General features: G+C 34.7%; 1 protein-coding gene across 20 annotated transcripts in view; it reads right to left on the reverse strand.

The window, feature by feature from the left end:
• Positions 1 to 19,024, reverse strand: part of CELF2 (CUGBP Elav-like family member 2) — a 632,079-nt gene that overhangs the window by 383,334 nt on the left and 229,721 nt on the right. For 6 of the 20 annotated variants that reach the window (XM_074194159.1, XM_074194153.1, XM_074194154.1 and 3 more), the window contains exon 1: positions 2,589 to 17,546. The exons of 4 other annotated variants lie outside the window; for them this stretch is intronic. In XM_074194159.1, the coding sequence (XP_074050260.1) occupies positions 2,589 to 2,695 (107 nt within the window). In that variant the 5' untranslated portion in view covers positions 2,696 to 17,546. Of the gene's footprint in view, positions 1 to 2,588; positions 17,550 to 19,024 lie in introns of those variants that run through there. 10 more of the 20 variants (XM_074194142.1, XM_074194141.1, XM_074194136.1 and 7 more) reach the window with 3 other exon arrangements.

Below are 19,024 nucleotides of genomic sequence, written 5' to 3' on the forward strand. Positions count from 1 at the left end.
TAGTTATCTTGGTACACTCAGGAAAATGGATGCAGAGAAGTTCACCAAATTCTTAGCAGCAAGCTGTTCTTTCAATTAAAGCAAAGATTTATTGAATCTAGGAAGGTGGATTGCAGTTTCTAGGTGTAAAAAAATGGCAGAAGAGACTCTGACCTAACAAGAATCACCCAAGACTTAATAGGACAAATTGGTTACAAGTTAAGCATCTGTAATTTAACATGGCTAAATGTTTCAGTTATTTCTTAACAAAATACAATATTAATGAGCACCTGGGGAATGCAAGGAAGCTATGGTTAAGAGTGCTTTTGAGAAATACTGTTCAACATTCCCTCAAGTCACAGAGATAACATGAATTCATTACTTTCAGCTTGGTTTCTTTATAATAAACTGGTTGAGCTGAAGATACTTGCTGAAGAAAGGTTTCACTAGTTTCCTGTTTTAAGCTCATCCTGAAAGCAATTGCTAGTGTACCCACTGGAACGAACAGTTCACTTTAGATTGGAAGTAAAAGATCAAGATAATTGCAAATTCTAGAATCCACTCTGTACAAGATGAGTAACTTCAAAAATCTATCACATAGCAGCAGCTTTCGAGAAAGAGGCATCATCTTATCTGATCTATGAGGGCCACTAAATGTTTCCAAAAATATCATCAGAAGCTTTTTGCTTTAAGAAAAGCACTCTAGAGCTGAATTGTTCATGCTAAATACCAGTAATATTTGCATTGATGGTTTAGTAATGATATTAAAACATTTCATATAACAATTCATGTCCCAACTCTTAAAAGATATTTATTGTTTCACAAATAAACATATTTTCATTGATATTGAATGCTGTCTCTAATTCCATCTTGACCACTGATAGAATAAACTAGCAAAGTATATGGACAGGAAATATTACTTCTAACTAAAGATTTTGATTTTGCCTGATGATGTTTCTCTTGTTTAAAAAAAAGTGGACAAAATCTCTCCAAAAATCCACCAATCTTTTTTATTGCTTTTAATGCATTTATTTCCAGCAAAACAGGTACAATTATCTCTTCAACGAGTATATTTTTGTAAATTCATTGTTATTTAATACCATTGATTATCTGCTCAGGAAAGAAACAAAGTATTTTCTATCTTAAAAGTTAGATAGATCTTTCTATTTTCTCTTCCTGAAATCTCACTATCCCCACATTAAAGAAAAGCACTTGTCTTACAAAACACAATTTTGGAAAGCTTAAAAAAACCCAATTTTTTTCTTTTCATAAAACCGTACTTTATGAGAGCATTAAGAATCAGAAACAAAAGCTTCAATATATCCCCATTGAGACCTATAACTCAATCATTATTATTATAATTATTTTATAATTAGAATTTATTATCAAAATTATGTGGTCATTTATCCTTGGATTTATATTCTTTCCTGGATTATAAAAATGGATCAAGAATTCGAAACAATAATCCATTTATTTAAAAAAAAATTCCTCTTAACTTTGTCTACATTGTAAGTGCCTTAAGTCTGCAAAAGAGGAAAACTTGAAATTACCAGGCATTAAATATTGTAAAGACATGCCTGACAACAAGGTATTTGCCAGATTGATAATGGTATTACAAGCTTCTGAATCAATAAGTTTTCTTTCTGTAGTTAACAGAGAGGATAGCAATAAATCTCTAACTTAATCCAACCAACATAGCTACAAAATGCAAAAACTCTGTGAACAGTGGATATTAAAATTTTGAAACCCAGAACCATAAACAAGCAATACTAAAAGCTCTTCATTCTGCATAGTCTATACAAACAAGATTATAGAAGATAAAAAGAATGTTGAGGAAAAAAAACAACAACAGCTCCAGACATGCATTAAGCTAGTTTGACAGCTCCATTGTTCAGCCCGTCCCATTGTCAGACCCAAAGATGTATTCAGTGTTGCAATGTCTGCTAGCAAATAAAGAAAAGACTACATTTTTCATAGCAGGATGCCAATTTTCACATAATTCCCTTTACCCCAAAAAGGTTAGTGGTAACTCTTTCCTAGTATATGATGGAAGCATAGTAGGTGACATGCGAGGATGTATATTTGCTTTCAATATATGGGGACTCAGGACACCATGAATGTACAACGAGTCCTCAAACACAGGTACATATTTTGGCAAACAGAAGAAAACCACTCAACTGGTAGCACAAAGGACTTCCTTAGGTCGGCTAAATTCTGATTTAAGTGATATTTAGAACATAAGTCTAATATGGAGTCATCTTAGTTCCTTTTTTTTACAAGGACAGTGCATAATAATGAAAAAGAAATATTACAAAGGGAAAGACAAATGAGTCAAATTTTGCTCTTTAAAATTAGTTGCCTACCCTTCACATAGAGCAGTGAATCAATACATGATAAGCTTTCAAAAGGTAACTAGTACAAATACGACTTGCACATAGCAATCCCTTTTCTCCTTCTTTCTTTCAATTCTCTCTCTCTCTCTCTCTCTCTCTCTCTCTCTCTCTCTCTCTCTCAACAGAGAAACAATTTGATTCAGAGAATAGTTATTGTCACAGCCAACACTGACAACTGGAAAGCATACATTAAAAACAAAGGAGATGACAACATACCTTAAAAGCAGCTCCTCATTTCTCATAGTAACAGCGGATTTGGGACAGCGCATGCTTTCTACACCGATACTCTCAACAAAAGCCAGTTCAGAAGTGCGCTCAAACATCAATGCCACAGTAGCTGTTCACTAATGCTCCTCTCTCTCTCTCTCTCTCTCTCTCTCTCTCTCTCTCTCTCTCTCTCTCTCTCTCTCTCTCTCTCTCTCTCTCCTTCACTCTCTCACTCTCTCTCTCTCCCCTTCCCTCCCCCACTTCTCTTCCTACCCCCAATCTTAGTCAAATGCTGAACGGTGGAGCAAAGGGGCCCCTGCAGATTCACTAAGTAGAAATAATCCTCTTTGACAAGTTATGTTGTCTGGGCATATTTTTACATTAATGCACTGTGCTGCCTATAGGGGTCTTGGCTGCATTCACTCTCGCCTATTTGGCATTAGTATTTCTAATTACCAGCTAAAAATGGGAGAGTGAGAGGGGAATAAAAAACCAAAAGAAGTTCTTAAAAAAAATCAATTATCTTCTTTCTAGCCTGTCTGATGGGATTGGAATGGTTTACATTTTGTTTATTCTATAAATAAACTGCAAACATCAGATTATTGATGCAAGACCTGAATAGATGTGTCCACTTAGAAAGATTTTTCCATCACTCCCTTTCAAATTGGATACACAACTGTAATCATTTGTTTCTGTGGTCTTGCAATAGCAAAGAAGGTGACAAGGTCATTACTTTTGTCTCAGGAAAGAAACCAGAGGATAAAAACTTTGGAACTTTAGAAGTTTTTTAATATCATGCTCCAAAATTCCTCTAAACATGAGCCAAGTTCAAGAGAACTTAAGAAAGGAAATAAAATGGGGCTTCTAGAGGATGTAGATACTTCTAATTCCTATATGGGGTTATCACATGAATATCACTACAAATGGAATTAGTTACTTTGCCAAGATGGAAAGAACACAAGAGACCCTTGTTCTAGTTCATGTTCTGCCAGTAACTTAGCACTTGATTTCTAGTGAATTGCTTTATTGCACTGGGACAAAATTTCCACATTTATGAAATGAGGATAATGGATTCTACAATCTCTATGTGCCTTCCAGTTCTCAAGGTCCATGACAGTCTCAACATGGTAAAATGGCCATTTGAATAAGCAAAGACTAATTTCCTCTATCTCCTTTTCAAAGATGGAGATCAATTTATATGCTATAGAAACCGTAAATATATTAGCCAATGGACAAACAATAAAAATTGAATTCCTTGCCCCTAAGACAATCATTTCATTTTCTGGGAATCTGGAAGATTTTTTAGAGAATGGATGAAAGTGGCTTATCTTTTCAAAGTAAAGAGACTGTGTAAAAATTTAAGATATGATTTTATAGCCATAAAAATACTATAAATAAGCAGTTGACCCAGAGAAAGTTTAGGGAGATAAGAGGTAGTGAACACATGAGCAGAAAATATTTTGTCTTTAATGCCTGTGTTTTCCTTAGTAGTTCAATGGAACAAATAATGCCATTTGTTTTAAAATAACTCAGGAGTTGGAAATGAAGATGTTTTTATAAAATAAAAATACATATGAATTGCATACATACACATATACATACATGTATGTGTATGTATAAAAATATGTATAGAAATATATAATATAAATGCTTCTCTAAAACAATACAATCCTCAGTCTGGATAAAAAGGGGGGAAAAAGAATTTATTGTGTAATGTGTCTAATTGCATTTGGTGAACTATATTTACTAATTTGTAGATCTAGGTAGTATAGTGGATAGAATGCCAGGCCTGGAGTCAACAATATCTGAGTTTAAATTCAGTCTCAGACCCTGGCAAATCACTTTACCTGTCTGCCTTGTTTCCTCATCTTTAAAATAAATGCAATAATAACACCTGCATTGCAGGTTAATGTGAAGACAAATGAGACAAATAATTTTAAAGCATGTAGCATAGTGACCTGACACATGATAAAATAATAAAAATGTTAGTATTATAATTATGTAAATATAAACTTCTCAAAGGCCAAGGTCATGTCTTATATAAACTATGCTCTTCCAGCCCTTAATAAGTTATTTTGTATAAAATGGTAATAAAATTTCTTGTAAGATACGGTATTCTCATGTTACTTGTAACAATAGTAGAAGTTAAATTAAGGCAAGTGATGATGCATGACAATACTATATACACAAAGAGAGAGTTAATATGAATAAGGGTACATATTTAGACTTAAAATTTGAAGACAGTGTGATTTTCAAGTATGAATCAAGATTATCTATTAATTTTCATAGGTTTAGAATCAGAAGGGATTGACTATTAAACTCATATCACTCCTTTTAGAGATGAAGAAACTCAGAGAGAACTTATGGGCTCAGGGCCACACATTATTGTCTAAGGAAGGATTCAAACTCAGGTCTTTTGACTCCCAAGTCCCCTAATATCCACTGTACTACTTCTCCTAGTTTTCTTCAAGACTATCAGTATTGTAATAGTTATTTATAATAGCTGTTTTTATAGTAGTCAAGAACCTGAAAGTAAGAAGATGCCCACCAACTGAGTAATGGCTAAGTAAATTATAGTGTATTTTGAATATTTAAATTAAATCATGTCTGACTCTTCATGACCCTATGGACCATACCATTTAGAGAGTTTTCTTGGAAAAAGATGCTGGAATGATTTGAAATTTCCTTTTCCAATAAAGATAAAAGAGGTTAAGTGACTTGTCCAAGGTAATACAATTAGTACGTGTCTGAGACTGGATTTGAACACAGTCTTTCTAATTCTAGGCCAGTACTGAGCCACCTAGCTGCCTCCTTTTTAATATAATAGAATACTATTTTTCCTGAAATAAATGAAGAAAACATTTCAGAGAAACCTGGAAAGATTTGTGTGAAATGATGCAATGTAAAGAACAATTTATACTATAACATCAATATTCTAAAAATGAATAATTCAGAGAGACTTAAAAGCTCTGATCAATGTAATGATCAATCATGATTGAACAGGATTGAATATTTAAAAATGCTTACTATCCTACAGAGAAATGATAAACTAATGTGTTGATTGAGATACATTTTTAGACAAATGATGGAATTCCCATGATGTAATTTATTTTGCTTGACTCATTAATTTGTTGAAAAGGTTTTATATTTTTCCATTTTCCCAGTGGAAAAGCAGTAGAAAGGGAAAAAAATAAAAGCTTGATAATTTTTAAAAGGATTTTTCAGAAAAAATCAACTGGAATTCAATTTCACAAATTCAATAAACATTTATTAAGCATCTACTTTGTGCCATCACTGTGCTAAGTGTAATTAAAAAAAGAAATAAACCAGTTAGGCCTAGAATAGCAGTTGTCATTACTTCTAAATGAAATGCCTTAGAATCAAACAAAAGAAAATTGAAAAAAAAACTGAGTTTTGGAGAAAATAAAACACCAAAACCAAATGAACCACAGAGAAAGTATGTAGTTGTGTCAATATCTATTATCTATTTAATTTGTCATTTGCATTTTTCTTTTTTGTGATTTATATATACTGAGTTTAATGAAGTTTTATAATAGGCTCCTAATGTTCTAGATGAAAAATTAATCTTACTGACTTCATTCAGTGCCTTCCGAATTATTACGTTTTAAAGTTTACACTGAAAAAATGAAGGTGGGTACCACAACATCTCAATGCAACAATATAAGTCTAACAATAAGTCTTCTGGGAAATAAAATATGATTTTATAAAATGTCTCTCATGGTAAAGGATAGGGAATTTAGACACCTTTCTTTAGTCAACATAGACCTTCTATCCTAAAAGAATAATCTTGGTATGTAGACATGAGGTCTGTTAAGTTATAGGCTCCAGATAACTAGCATTGGCAGCTTTAATTAAGAAACAATTAAAAAATTATAATGCTGAAAAAGAATAGAAAGAACACACAGAATTAAGAAATAACCAAAATAAAAGAATAGAAGGAACCCACTGAGGATTTTTGAAATAAGTAGTTGATGCCCAAAGTTTAAAACACACAGATTTCCTTTTAGAATTTAATAGTAGATGAGGTGATTTAGTTGTCTTTTCCCCTAACTTGTCTGCCTGAAAAATAACTTTATTCACAGTTAAAACACTATAATCCAGAAAATGAAGTCCAGAGAGATGGTTGATGTCAAAGGGGAACCAGGAGCAACAAAAAACAAATAAAAAAAAATCATAATCTTTGGTACTTTTCAAAGCTTCCCTTCTCCTTTGGGGTAAGGATGGGGAGGGTGAAGAGACTGGAGCTATTGCAAATCACTAACTGAAACATAAAACTTACAGCTGGTTTAAAAAAGTCAAAACTCAGCTGTGATAGTAAAGAATGGGCCTGATGGCAATCTGAGATGTTGTGTAACACAAGCTGTTTTTATGTGCATAGTCAATAATTGCCTCCAAGGAACAGGTAAGAAATAGGAGGAAGCATGGGGATAGTCAGTCCAGTGAATACTCATCACTCCCTGAAAGCCTGGGTATTATATTTTAACTCACTGAAACTCTCAGTAAAAAAGACAGGGTGACTAGTGAATAGAGAGCTGGCCTCAGAATTTAAAGATCTAGGTTGGTCAGTAAAACCTGCCAGTATATGACCCCTGGAAATACAATGACTAAATTGTAGAATAGTTGTTGATTTGGACTGGTACGAGAAATTTCCTCATGGAATTTTCTTAATATAACCAAGGAAATCACTGATCTGAACAGCAACATAAGTTGTCAATGTTCAATTTTCTTACCTACAAAATGGGACCACTGACTAGGATGAGTAAAGTGTCCCTAGATGAATAATTAAGGAGAATATCTTTGAAATACTCTACAATGATCAAGTTTTATATCAATAGTGAAATAGATATAGACATTAAGCTACAAAAAGTACTTGGAATTCTCTGAAAAGACTTGAAAGTGGGCACTGGATAAAATGGAGAAGCATTATTAAAAAGAGTAAGAATAAGAAAGATTTGTGATATCGGAATAATGGGTTAACATCCAGAAGCAAATCGGTTAAAACGTAAAAGAAGGAAAAAGAGTTCCATATGAAATGGATATCATATGGCTAGTTGGTAAAAGAAATAATTTTAGTTTAAGAGCTCTTCAAAGTTTATAAACTATTTTCCACACCAAAATCTCAATTAACCAGAACTGTCAATCTGGTTCTAAAGTTTTGCCAAGGAAAATAAAGGATGGGAGGGCTACATGTATGCAGTAGGGGTGAAAGAATCTGGCCAGTGAAGGCCCTATACTTAAAGCACTTATAGATATTCTTTCCTTGCTTGTAATCCAACAATGTAGACACTTTGTGAGGCCAGTTTCTAGTTATAAGTGACTTGGAGGTCAGTACTATGTGATAATAAAGTCCTCAAATTCACTGGGGGGGGGCACTGAGTATGCACTGAATATGCAAACACAAGGTGCCTCAATCTCTTGTCTTTTTGGCTGCAAGAAAGATAGCTCCAATTTGAGTAACTGGGTGGGGGAAGAGTGGCAGACTGCATTTCCTCACAAAGTAACTGCCGTGTTTCTATAAGGATATGGTGCTGAGGTTTCTTAGTGTTTATTCTTTCCTGATATAGGGCAGGAAAACAAAACCTTAAGAATCAAAGTGTCCAGGTGACTTGGTGAGTTTGGCAGATCCAGAGGACCAAGAAGAGCTTCTTCTATTGGCAGTGAGGGTTGGTACCAGAATCCTAGCAGAAGGGTGGGGCTGACTGTTGTGGAAGAGTATCCCAGATGTATCAACTCAACCTAGCAACAATTTCAGCAAAGATGCTCCCTTTGGAACAGTGCAGTGACTCATTCTTCAAAAAATTGCCACACCCTGTAGCAAACTTCATAAGAATCCTACGAAAGGAAAAAAAAAAACTTCCAAGGACAGGAGTCAGAGGATAATCTTTGATTACATCTGTTATTGTATTTCAAGTCTAAGTACAGTCTTCTCTCCACAGATCCTTTGTGCAAGGGGAAGAGGAAAGGGACAAGCATTTATTTATTATATGCCTTTCATCTAGCAGGCAGAGTGCTAGTCACTAGGAGACAATTATCTTATTTGATCCAACTCTGAGTGGTAAGTACTATTATTCCCATTTTACAGTTGAGAAAACTGAGGCAAACCAAGGTTACATAGCTACTAAGTGTCTGAAATTGGATTTGAACTCAATTATTTTCTGACCTTTATGGTGAATGCTCTACCCATTTAACAGAGAGTGCATCCCCAGTTTGAGAATTTTTTCATAACAGTTTATTCCATACCTTTTATGAGAAATATACATGTACCCCCAAACTTCTATACTCATATTTTCTTCTTTCTCTATACATTTTTTCTTGATAACCTCATCACCTTGATGAACCCCATCAGATGGGCTTGATTATGATCCTTTTGAGAATGACTCTCAAACCTTCCTATCCAGCTTTCATCTTTGTTCTCAATTTCAGTCCCACATCACCAACTGCTTACTCAATTGGCTATGCCACAGACATCTCAAACTCAGCATATCCAAAACAGGATTCACTGTCTTTCTCCCTAAAATGACCCTTCATTTAAACTTCCTTGGTGTTCAGAACACACCCATCCTTCTAGTCCTCTAAGTTTTGCAATCTCAGATTCATCCCCCCCTCTCCCAGCATGTGTGTGTGTGTGTGTGTGTGTGTGTGTGTGTGTGTGTGTATATATATATACATGTAATATATATTTCTCTTTCTCTTTCTTTCTTTCTTTCTTTCTTTCTTTCTTTCTTTCTTTCTTTCTTTCTTTCTTTCCTCCTCCCTCCCTTCTACTTAAACTATCTATCAATAATCTATCTAGCTAACTAATCCATTTGCTTTTCTATTTTATAATATATGTTGACAGGAACAAATGTGTGATATATACCTTTGTGTGTGTGTGTGTGTGTGTGTGGTAGACATGTGCCTATATATATGTAGAAAATACAGTGCATTTTCCCTCATCACTTTCTTAATTCCAGAAAACCAACAAAACAATAAATGAGGGTTGATTTGTAGCACCGACTGTTTTCAGATGTGTAAATGCTCATTCTGAAAACAACAATCAGTTCATCTTTTGGAGTAGTCAGAACCAGCTCTGACACACAACTGTTTCTAAGTGTACCAAGCAAACCCAATCATTTACATCATTAGCATCAGCAATTTGAATGGCTATGTATCTTTGGAAGCCTAGCTCTCTCATTCAGAACAATCATGCAAACAGTGACAAGATCCTGGATATTTGCTTTCCTGCTTATTCCTAGGAGTGGAGACTGAGGGGGAACTAGGAGATGGCTTGGGTGTGAGTCATTCTGAAGATTTGAGCCAGGTGTTTAGATGTTATTGGGCCTTCTGTCTCTTGAGGAACTTAACGGCAGATAGTGGCAGAGCAACTTGGGGAATATCTAAGTGTAATCTAATGTTTCAGGGCAGAAGTGAGTCTCGAAGAAGAGTGTGGTTCTGCCGAGGGTACAGTTTTGCCTCATTCATTCTCAGGGATGGGCCCTTTTTTGCCTCATAGATTTTTACTGCTCATTAAGCCTAATCACCTGTTTAGGGCAGAACCTTTCCTTCCTTTCCACTCACTGCTTCCCTTGCTCTGCACTTTTAGGCACTAATTGCTTGGTTTCGCCCTGATCAAGATCGCCTGCTATTGACTGAAAGTGACACTGCCTATTAATTCCACCCCCTGCCTGCTATCACAAACAAAAACACTATTTGCCTCCACATATGTTCTTTAAAGTCGGTTCTTAATGTGTTGGATCCTCAGGATTTTTCAAAAGTGAATTAATGTTGAATTTTATTTTGAAGCACAGGGAGAGGAATCTTCAATTAAACTTACTGAGCAATAAATTCTTTTTTTAAAAACATCTCCATTCTCATTATTTTGATGTACATATATTGCTTTTTAATTGTATTTGAATAAGGGCAGCTATATTGCTCAGTGGATAGATAGAGTTCTGGGCCTGGAAGACCTGAGTTCAAATTTGACCTTAGACACGTACAAATTGTGTGACCCTGGGTAAGTCATTTAACCTCTGTTTGTCTTAAACTACTAGAGGAAACTGTAAATCACTTCAGTATCTTTGCCAAGAAAATCCACTGGACAGTAATGATATAGTATGGTCCATGGTGGTCACAAAGAGTTGGTCTATTAATGTGGCTAGATTGAGGAAACCTAGAAAGTTTCTTTGATCTTTTTAAGGTCAATAGAGAGGATGGCACCAAGGAGTTAAATGGAGAAGGTCTAGCCTTTAGTAGTTAATAACCTGCCCTTGATTAGAAATCATCTTGAGAATCCCTAGCAGACAAATGATTGTTACAAAACAGTTATGGAATTAAAATTAAAACCCTATCACCTCAGTCTGGAAAAAGAGAACAGGAAGACAGACTTGTGGTGGGATGCTCTTTTGGTTCAATATGTCTTTAAATAAATTCAACCAGCCACTAAGTATGAGATTAGTATTGCCACAAATTTCATACTGGGCAGTTTATCAAAGATTTCAAAGAATTAGTATGAGGCCTATCACTGTCCTTGCTAGGGAGCTTCTGCTAAGGCATATACATATGAAAAACAATGGTTCCATCCTGACTACTAGACTGTAAGTTTATAGAGCCTGCACATTATGCACATTATGCTTACATGTAGAGATGCACTATAAATATTAATTGAATAAATGATTATTCAACCAGAATGTTTGTCTTAACACATCTGAGGGTCAATTTGTTCAGTAGAATGAGTCAGGATTAAGGAGAGTATGCAATAAGTTCTTGGGGAGCTATAGAAAGTTGTAAGGGACTCTAAATCAGTTGTCAAGTATTGATTATGCGTTTATAATGTCCTGAGTATTTTGTGAAGTACTGACTATATAAAGAAAGGCAAGAACATAGTCTCTACCCTCAAAAAGCTCATGTTCTAATGGGGGAAGTTAGCAATCAAATTACTAGATACTGTCCCTACAAGTTATATAGAGAGTTAATATAAGAATTTCAGATGGGAATGTGCCAGCAGCTGGAGAACTAAGAAAGGGCTCTTGCAGAAGGTGAATCTGAACTGAGTCTTGAAAGAAGCCAAACAAATGGAGAAGGGAGAAGAGAGAGCATTCCAGTCTTGGGGGATAGATTGTGAAAAGGGACCAAAGACAGATGCACATTGTGTGTGAGGAAAAGCCAGTAGGTCAGGATGGCTGGATCATCAGCTACAGAGATGGGAGTAAAGAACAAGAAGATTGGAAAGATAGAGAATTTAAATATGATTCTGGAGGTTAATAGGAAGCGACTGGAATTTATTGAGCTTTTGGGCAATCAAGAGTGGGGATGCTGTGATCAGACCTGCACTTTAAGAAAATCTTTTGGCAGTTTAGTGGAGGACTAGAACTAGGGAGGTTGAGGTCATTAGATACCTTGCACTTGAGAGTTCAGAACTGCAGAATTTTGGGATTTCAGAACCGTCTGAATTGTCTGGAACAAATATGCTAGGTCTACAAGAGTGGGGTGGGGCATCAAGATACCTCAAGATAGAATTGGATTAGGTCAGAAATGGAGTGGGTCAAAACTTCCATTAAGATCAGTGGTAGAACTGGAAACACTTCCATTCTGGGTAAGATAAGGAGACCCTACTCTTAAATTAAAATAAAAATATAAATTAAATTAAAATGAAATGAAGGTCTATTACAATTGTCCATGTGAGGGGCGGATAGGTGGCCCAGTGGATAAAGCACCGGCCCTGGAGTCAGGAGTACCTGGGTTCAAATCTGGTCTCAGACACTTAATAATTACCTAGCTGTATGGCCTTGGGCAAGCCACTTAACCCCATTTGCCTTGCAAAAAAACAAAAGGAAACAAAAAAAAATTGTCCATGTGACAGTTGATTCAGGCAGTAGGGTGGTGGTCCTATGTGTGGAGAGAAGCTGAATAGGAGAGACAGATTCTTTGAAGGCAAAAATGACAAGATTAAACAATAGATTGGTTATAAGGGATTAGTGAGTGTGAGGGGTTAATGATAATGTGAAGGCTGTGAACCTGAGTGACTGAGAGGATAGTAAATTGAGAGTAAGAGGAAAGTTGGGAAAAGGAAAGTGTTTGGTCTGAAGCTGCTGCAAAAGGCCCCCAAATCTTTTGAGTTTCCTGAGATAGCAAGATCCTATTTTTTTTCACATTTTCTGGAAAAGTACCAAAACTGTAGTGTTATCCCATGGGGCATTCAATCACCCAACCTGCAATCACTAGTTTAAAAAAATGCTTAATTGTTCTGATATGATATAGCAGTGTTTTGTACTTAGTAGGCCATTCATATATGTTTATTGAATTAAATTCAAATATAGTCAAGCATTTATAGAAATGCTAGCTATTTGGGTGTGCTACATGAATAACTACACCATTCATTCCCCTTTACAAGAGATAGGTGACCAGCTGTTCCCCATCTCCACTAATGGCAGAACAAGAAGAAATGGGTTTAAACTGCAGGAGGGGCTTCAGGGAGCCATCAACAGGACTTTCTGAGTAGAAAAGCACCAATAAAGCACAAACCCACATGTGCAAAACTGTTTCTTGCCTCAGTAGGCTGGTCATAGCTCACATTTCATAAAAGCAACTGCAAAAGTAGCTGTTGAAGGTGACTGCGGGTTTTGCCTTATATGAGTCTCAAAGGGCCTCACAGGCTCCTGGAAGGAAATGCTGGATTGGGGAGGGGGGAAACTTCCTACATCTGTTTTTTTTCTTTTCTTGGATAATCGCTTGCTACCAATAAATAGAATGGATGTGAACATGCTGCATTAGTGCCCATTGTGAAATATATGAGCACCAATTGACCCACAATAACTGAGAACCATCTAAAAATTAGGTGAAAGATGATATCAGAGACATAATATCCAGAACTTCAGAGCTGAACCCCACCATACCTACTTATCCCATCTTCTATCTGTGCACAATATTTGTCTGACCTTAACATGCAGGATGGCCAAGAGCAACAAAAGAGAGGTTAGAGTTGTCACTAAATATAGTATAGCATGCTTAGTGTGGAATTCTAGGGTAATGCATTATCATAAAATCATAGATTTCAGACAAAGAGGAACTCTAGAGGCTGCTTTAGTTCCACACCCTCCCCCAACTCCCATGTTCTTTTTAAGTTTTTCGGATGATGGGGAATTTTTTTTTAAGACTGACAGAAAATGACAATACAGAAGATCGCTGAATGGCATTTCTTCTCCTGCTTAACACCTTTAGAATCTCTGGGGCCCCTGACATTTAAAGTGCTAATGCATTTCTGTAATAGTGTTTGCTGTAGAGGGGAAAAGTCCCCCCCACTACCCCCTCCAGTAAAAAGCCTAGAGTATTCAACCTATATCTTTGAGATGTTAAAAACCTGAAAATTATCAGTCAGTACAGTTTTCTTCCTTCAAGTAGTCTATCTACTTCAGTAACCTGAAGTGAGCTAGGTAAGGTATCTTACCCTTGGCCCACTACTGACACTTTATTGAAATTCTGGGTGTCATTTTGAAGCGTGTGTGACAAGGACTCTAAGTAGACTAACTTCCTAAGCTCTGCAAAAGTCAGCTCACCTTAAAGGAACTACTCAGCAGAGTTGTAACTGAGTTTCCTTTGGCAGCACCTCCCAAATAGAGACTTCGATGTCACCTTCTCTTAGATTATGTGTCATAAGTCTGTCATTAGAATTGCTCCTTAGGAAAAGACACCACAAAGACTGCCAAGTTCATTAACAGTCTTCTCCTGAACTTCTTGGGTCTGTTACTTCACAATGAAAAAACACCACAACACACACAGAGTCTATACCTATACGCACAATCATATATCCCTTTGTGCCAGAGAATAAAGAAATATTTTTCTTTTGTTTGGTGTCAATCATAACCTGAGATTAAAGCTACTGTTTTATGTATTCAAAAGTTACACCCACCAAAATCATGCTCTCTGCCTTGGATCTGAACTTCAAAAGGAATTTGGCATTGGCGGGGGTGGGGGGGGAAGAAACAAACAAAAACAAAACAAAGATTGAACCTCAAAAGAGATGCTCTTAGTCTTTGAATTCATTTTACTCTCAATTATATAAATGAAGGCACTATTCCTTCTGGATGCTGCAACATCTTCAAAATCACTTTATAAGATCTATTTGAAACCAATTGGGTTTCATTCAAAATGGTACCCAAAGTACATCATAAATTTATAAGCCATAAAGTTTGTCCACTGTTTGATTTGGGGGCATTTCATTTTTGGGAGTCCTATAATACACACACACACACTATGTACACATACATATGTAATATATCTAGATCTATAAATAGATATAGATACACACACATACATATATATATATATATATATGAACCATACTTGCTTCTATTTATTTTCCTAGAATATAGCAAGTATTTTAGTTTTATTCTTGATAAAATAATTTTCTGGTTGGATAACCCTTTTAATGTGAGAATAGGAACTAGACTTCTGAATTAAGATTTAGGCTTAAGGAATGATGGCTCTCTACCAGAAACACAAACTATCTAATAAGAGAAGGGGAAAAATATATTCGCCTAGAGACTAGTGGGTTTCAACCAAGAGAGCTGTAAACTGAAAATTGAAGGAGGGTATGTACATGTGGAAATTATTCAAATGCATCTGCTAAGTACATATTATAGCAGGCATAAAATAGAAATAAGGACATTAGAGAGACCTTATAATGCTTCAGAAAATCTCCCGGAAAAGGGGAAATAATAATACTCATGTGCCAATTTATAGAATCTGGATACTAAACATAGTGAACAAGGGGTCTTAAAAGTAGAGAGGTAAATTTGGCCTCATAGGTATGACAGTGTGACTTATGACTGAAATATAGTCATGAAAGATTAAATATTATTTAAAATGAACAGATTAGATAAAATGAGGTATTGTAGTAATAATTTGTATAAAAAAATAGAATTGAGGGAATCTGAATGGGGAATTATCAAAAGGTCATAGATTTAGACATATAAACATGTTATGATTGTTAATGTTATTATTATTTCATTGTTATAAGACACAAGATAGGAATACAGAAAATTAATTGAAAACATATAAATTGTTATAAAATAAAATGAGAACTAAGAAAACCATATACAAAGTTCCAGGAAAAAATATAAATGAAAAAACTAACAATTGAAACTGAATATTGTGGAATTGAAATGACCCTAACACGATCTCAAAGAAAAGATACAAGAAGGCATCTTCTTCCATATGTTTTTTTTTTTTTTTGCAAGGGTGGGATACTACCAATAATGGCATATTTTTTTCTTTATGTTAGTTCTCTTTTTTTTTTATTCTTTGCTAGAAGAGTTGACTCTGATGTGGGAAATTTATTAGGAAATGCACTTTATATAGAAACAAAACATCAATAATTTAAAATGTTACATGTGGAAATCATTTCATTTGCTCAGAATTTATTGAGAGTCTCACCATAATGTAGTGGTAAAAGTAAAAGGAGTACCTCCCTTTAATTGCTAATAATACCCTATAAAAATGTAATATAATAATGACATAAAATTTTGACTCAATTCATAATATGTATTTATTTAGATATAATATACATGATTCTTATTGAAGAAACATTTTAAAGTAAATGAAGCAACTTCACATTTTCATATTTGATCACTGAAAAAAGTATTAGACATCTTGTAGGCACTTGGTACAATTTTAGCTTTGGGAGGCTACAAATGCAAAAAAGGGACTACTTGCCTTTAAGAGACCTACATTCCGGGGGGGCAGGGAATTGCATTTAATTTATTATTTTCAGATATTAGGAACTTTTTAGTCTCTGTAAACTTTAATTTAACATTTTAAAAACATACATCAACTCTCAAACTGATACAGTGGGACTAATTTAATTATTTAAATTAATTACCTTTAAGAAGCTTTCTGAGACTAACTCTAAAATATCTCTACATAACTTAAATGGCTCTCTATATTAGCTTCTCTGCATTAATTTGCCATTTATATATTGCTCTTAAAATTTTTCATCAGTTACTGAATGAATATATCTCCTCAAGTGACTATACTGAGTCCTGATTAATGTGAATAATGAATTCTATGAGGCTGCTGTATAATACTTTTTACTCTATTTATCCTGGAGAAGAGAAGATTTGTGGGGTGGGAGTCGTGGGGATAATTGATGTCTTCAAATATTTGAAGAATTGTAAAGTGAAAGAGGGATTAATTTTAATCTACTAGGAACCATAAGAAGATGGGGAAGAAAAAAGGAGAGACAGAGAGACAGAGAGACACAGAGTGACATAGACACAAACACAAGCAATGCAGAGACACAGAAACATAGAAACAGACTTAGATGACACAGAGAGAAGTTTTATATTAGAACAACCTTCCTTATAATTAGAGCTATTCTGTGTTGTACCCATTGTATAAAAACTTCCCATGGTTCTGCTCACTTAATTTCATACAATACTCCCAAGTTTCTCTGAACCTTTCTCTTTTTGCAATTTATATAGTACAAGAGTATTCTATTCATTTCACAAACCACAATTTGTACAGCCATTTTCCAATTGATGAGCACTATCTCAGTTTCCAGTGCACTACTACTTCAAAAATAACTACTATAATTGTGTGTGTGTGTTTATATGTGCATGCGCGTGTGTGCATTTAGGTCCTTTTTCTCTTTCTATGGATTCAAGATGGATAATGAGACATGGACAATATGAGTATTTGCTTTGCTTGACTGTACATGTTTGTCACAGGGGTTTTGCTTTTATTTTCTGTTAAATGGTAGAAGGAAAGAGTAAATAATGTTAATTGAAAAATAAAATGAAGAATAAATTTAAAAATAATTAGAGCTTTCCTAAAGTGGAATGATCTATCTCAGTAGCAATCAGTTCCCTCACTAGGAATCTTAAATCAAAGGTCAGACCACTACTTTTGGTAAAGAAGTTTCTTACTTACAGCAGGCTCAGACTAGATAAATTCTGCTGTTTATTCTGCCTATGCAAATATATATATATATATATATATATATCTTCTGTGTTGTTGCTTGAGTGTACAAATCATATTTGCTACATTTTTTGTATACAGTGTGAAATCTCATATATTCAATACATAGTACTGGTACTGAAAGAATAGAATCATTAAAATTATAGCATTTACTTTCACCTTTATCCCAAGTATTTCCTGAATATTTATCTGAACAATAAAATAGTGTTTGGATAAATAGAATTCTTTTTCATAATAGGAGAACTGAGTAACAGAAAGGTCAGCTCTGTATTATGATAATCTTCCCACAGATCCTATCACATGTGACATCATATTTGCTTTTATTAAAAAACTTAAATAACTCAAATAATGATGTTGTGAAAGAATGACTAAAGTTCATATCAAGTTTTGATATTGACACATTCTAATTCTAGTCTACTATATTAATCCTCCTCAGTACTTCTATAAATTAACTCTATTAGGTTGAAAGAAGCTAAACAATTTCTATCCAGTAATTTTTTTATCTAATCTTTGAAGATAACCTATTATTATATTTTAAGTCTCCTGTATGTTAACATTTGCCTCACATGAAAACCAATCAAAATCTCCAAATTAAGGAATTTGGAAAGACACTTGTTAATTAATCATTTTTTAAAAATGGAGTGGAAAGATAATCCTTCGTTGTACATAACCACAGTCATACAGAGTTTGAATATGACTGTCATGAAAGAACCTGACAATAAAGAGAAAAAAAAACAGACTTGTATTCTGAGCTACTGCTGATTCTAGCAGATTTTATGGAAATTAATCTTTTAAATTTCTTTGAGTGCTGGTAATATACTTTGAATATAACAATTAAAAAACTTTACAATATATTTATTTTACTCAAATGTTCAAATAATATTTTAGTAAAGTAAGTGGACAAAATCCTACAAAGTAAATAGTACTGATCACTAAGATTTTTTAAAGTCCAACATGTGAATTTTTGTATCTAAAACATTAGTGCTTCCTCTCAAAAGCAGCTAACACTTCTATTTTTTGCTTTTCACCATGAAATATACAATAGGGTATTAAATATAGTCCTATAGCTCAATATATGGTAATTCAATAAAATGTCCTAGATAAAAATGTCCAATTTTTACGAAGCCAACATAGCCCTCATTGCTTCTTACATGGTTTGACAGGATAAGGTCAATGCCCATTGGCTGCACAAGAATGGGGAATGTCATCAGTGTTGCTATTGTCATGGTAACGTTTAAACTCAGCTTTGTGAGTACATTCATTGGTCACTGGGGGTGGGTGGAGAGACCGAAAGAAAAAAAGAGTGAAAGAATGAGGAATACTGGTGTGAGAACTAGGAATCTTTAACTCTTTATCTTACTTTTCATCAAACTGACAAAGAGATTTAAAACTGAGCTTGGCTAATACCATATTTTATGGAGAACTCAGTGTTTGTGTGATGAATCAGAATCCTTATTACAGCACCAAAAATC

Source organism: Macrotis lagotis, chromosome 7 (assembly GCF_037893015.1).
Source record: "Macrotis lagotis isolate mMagLag1 chromosome 7, bilby.v1.9.chrom.fasta, whole genome shotgun sequence".
In the NCBI taxonomy this organism is placed as follows: domain Eukaryota; kingdom Metazoa; phylum Chordata; class Mammalia; order Peramelemorphia; family Peramelidae; genus Macrotis; species Macrotis lagotis.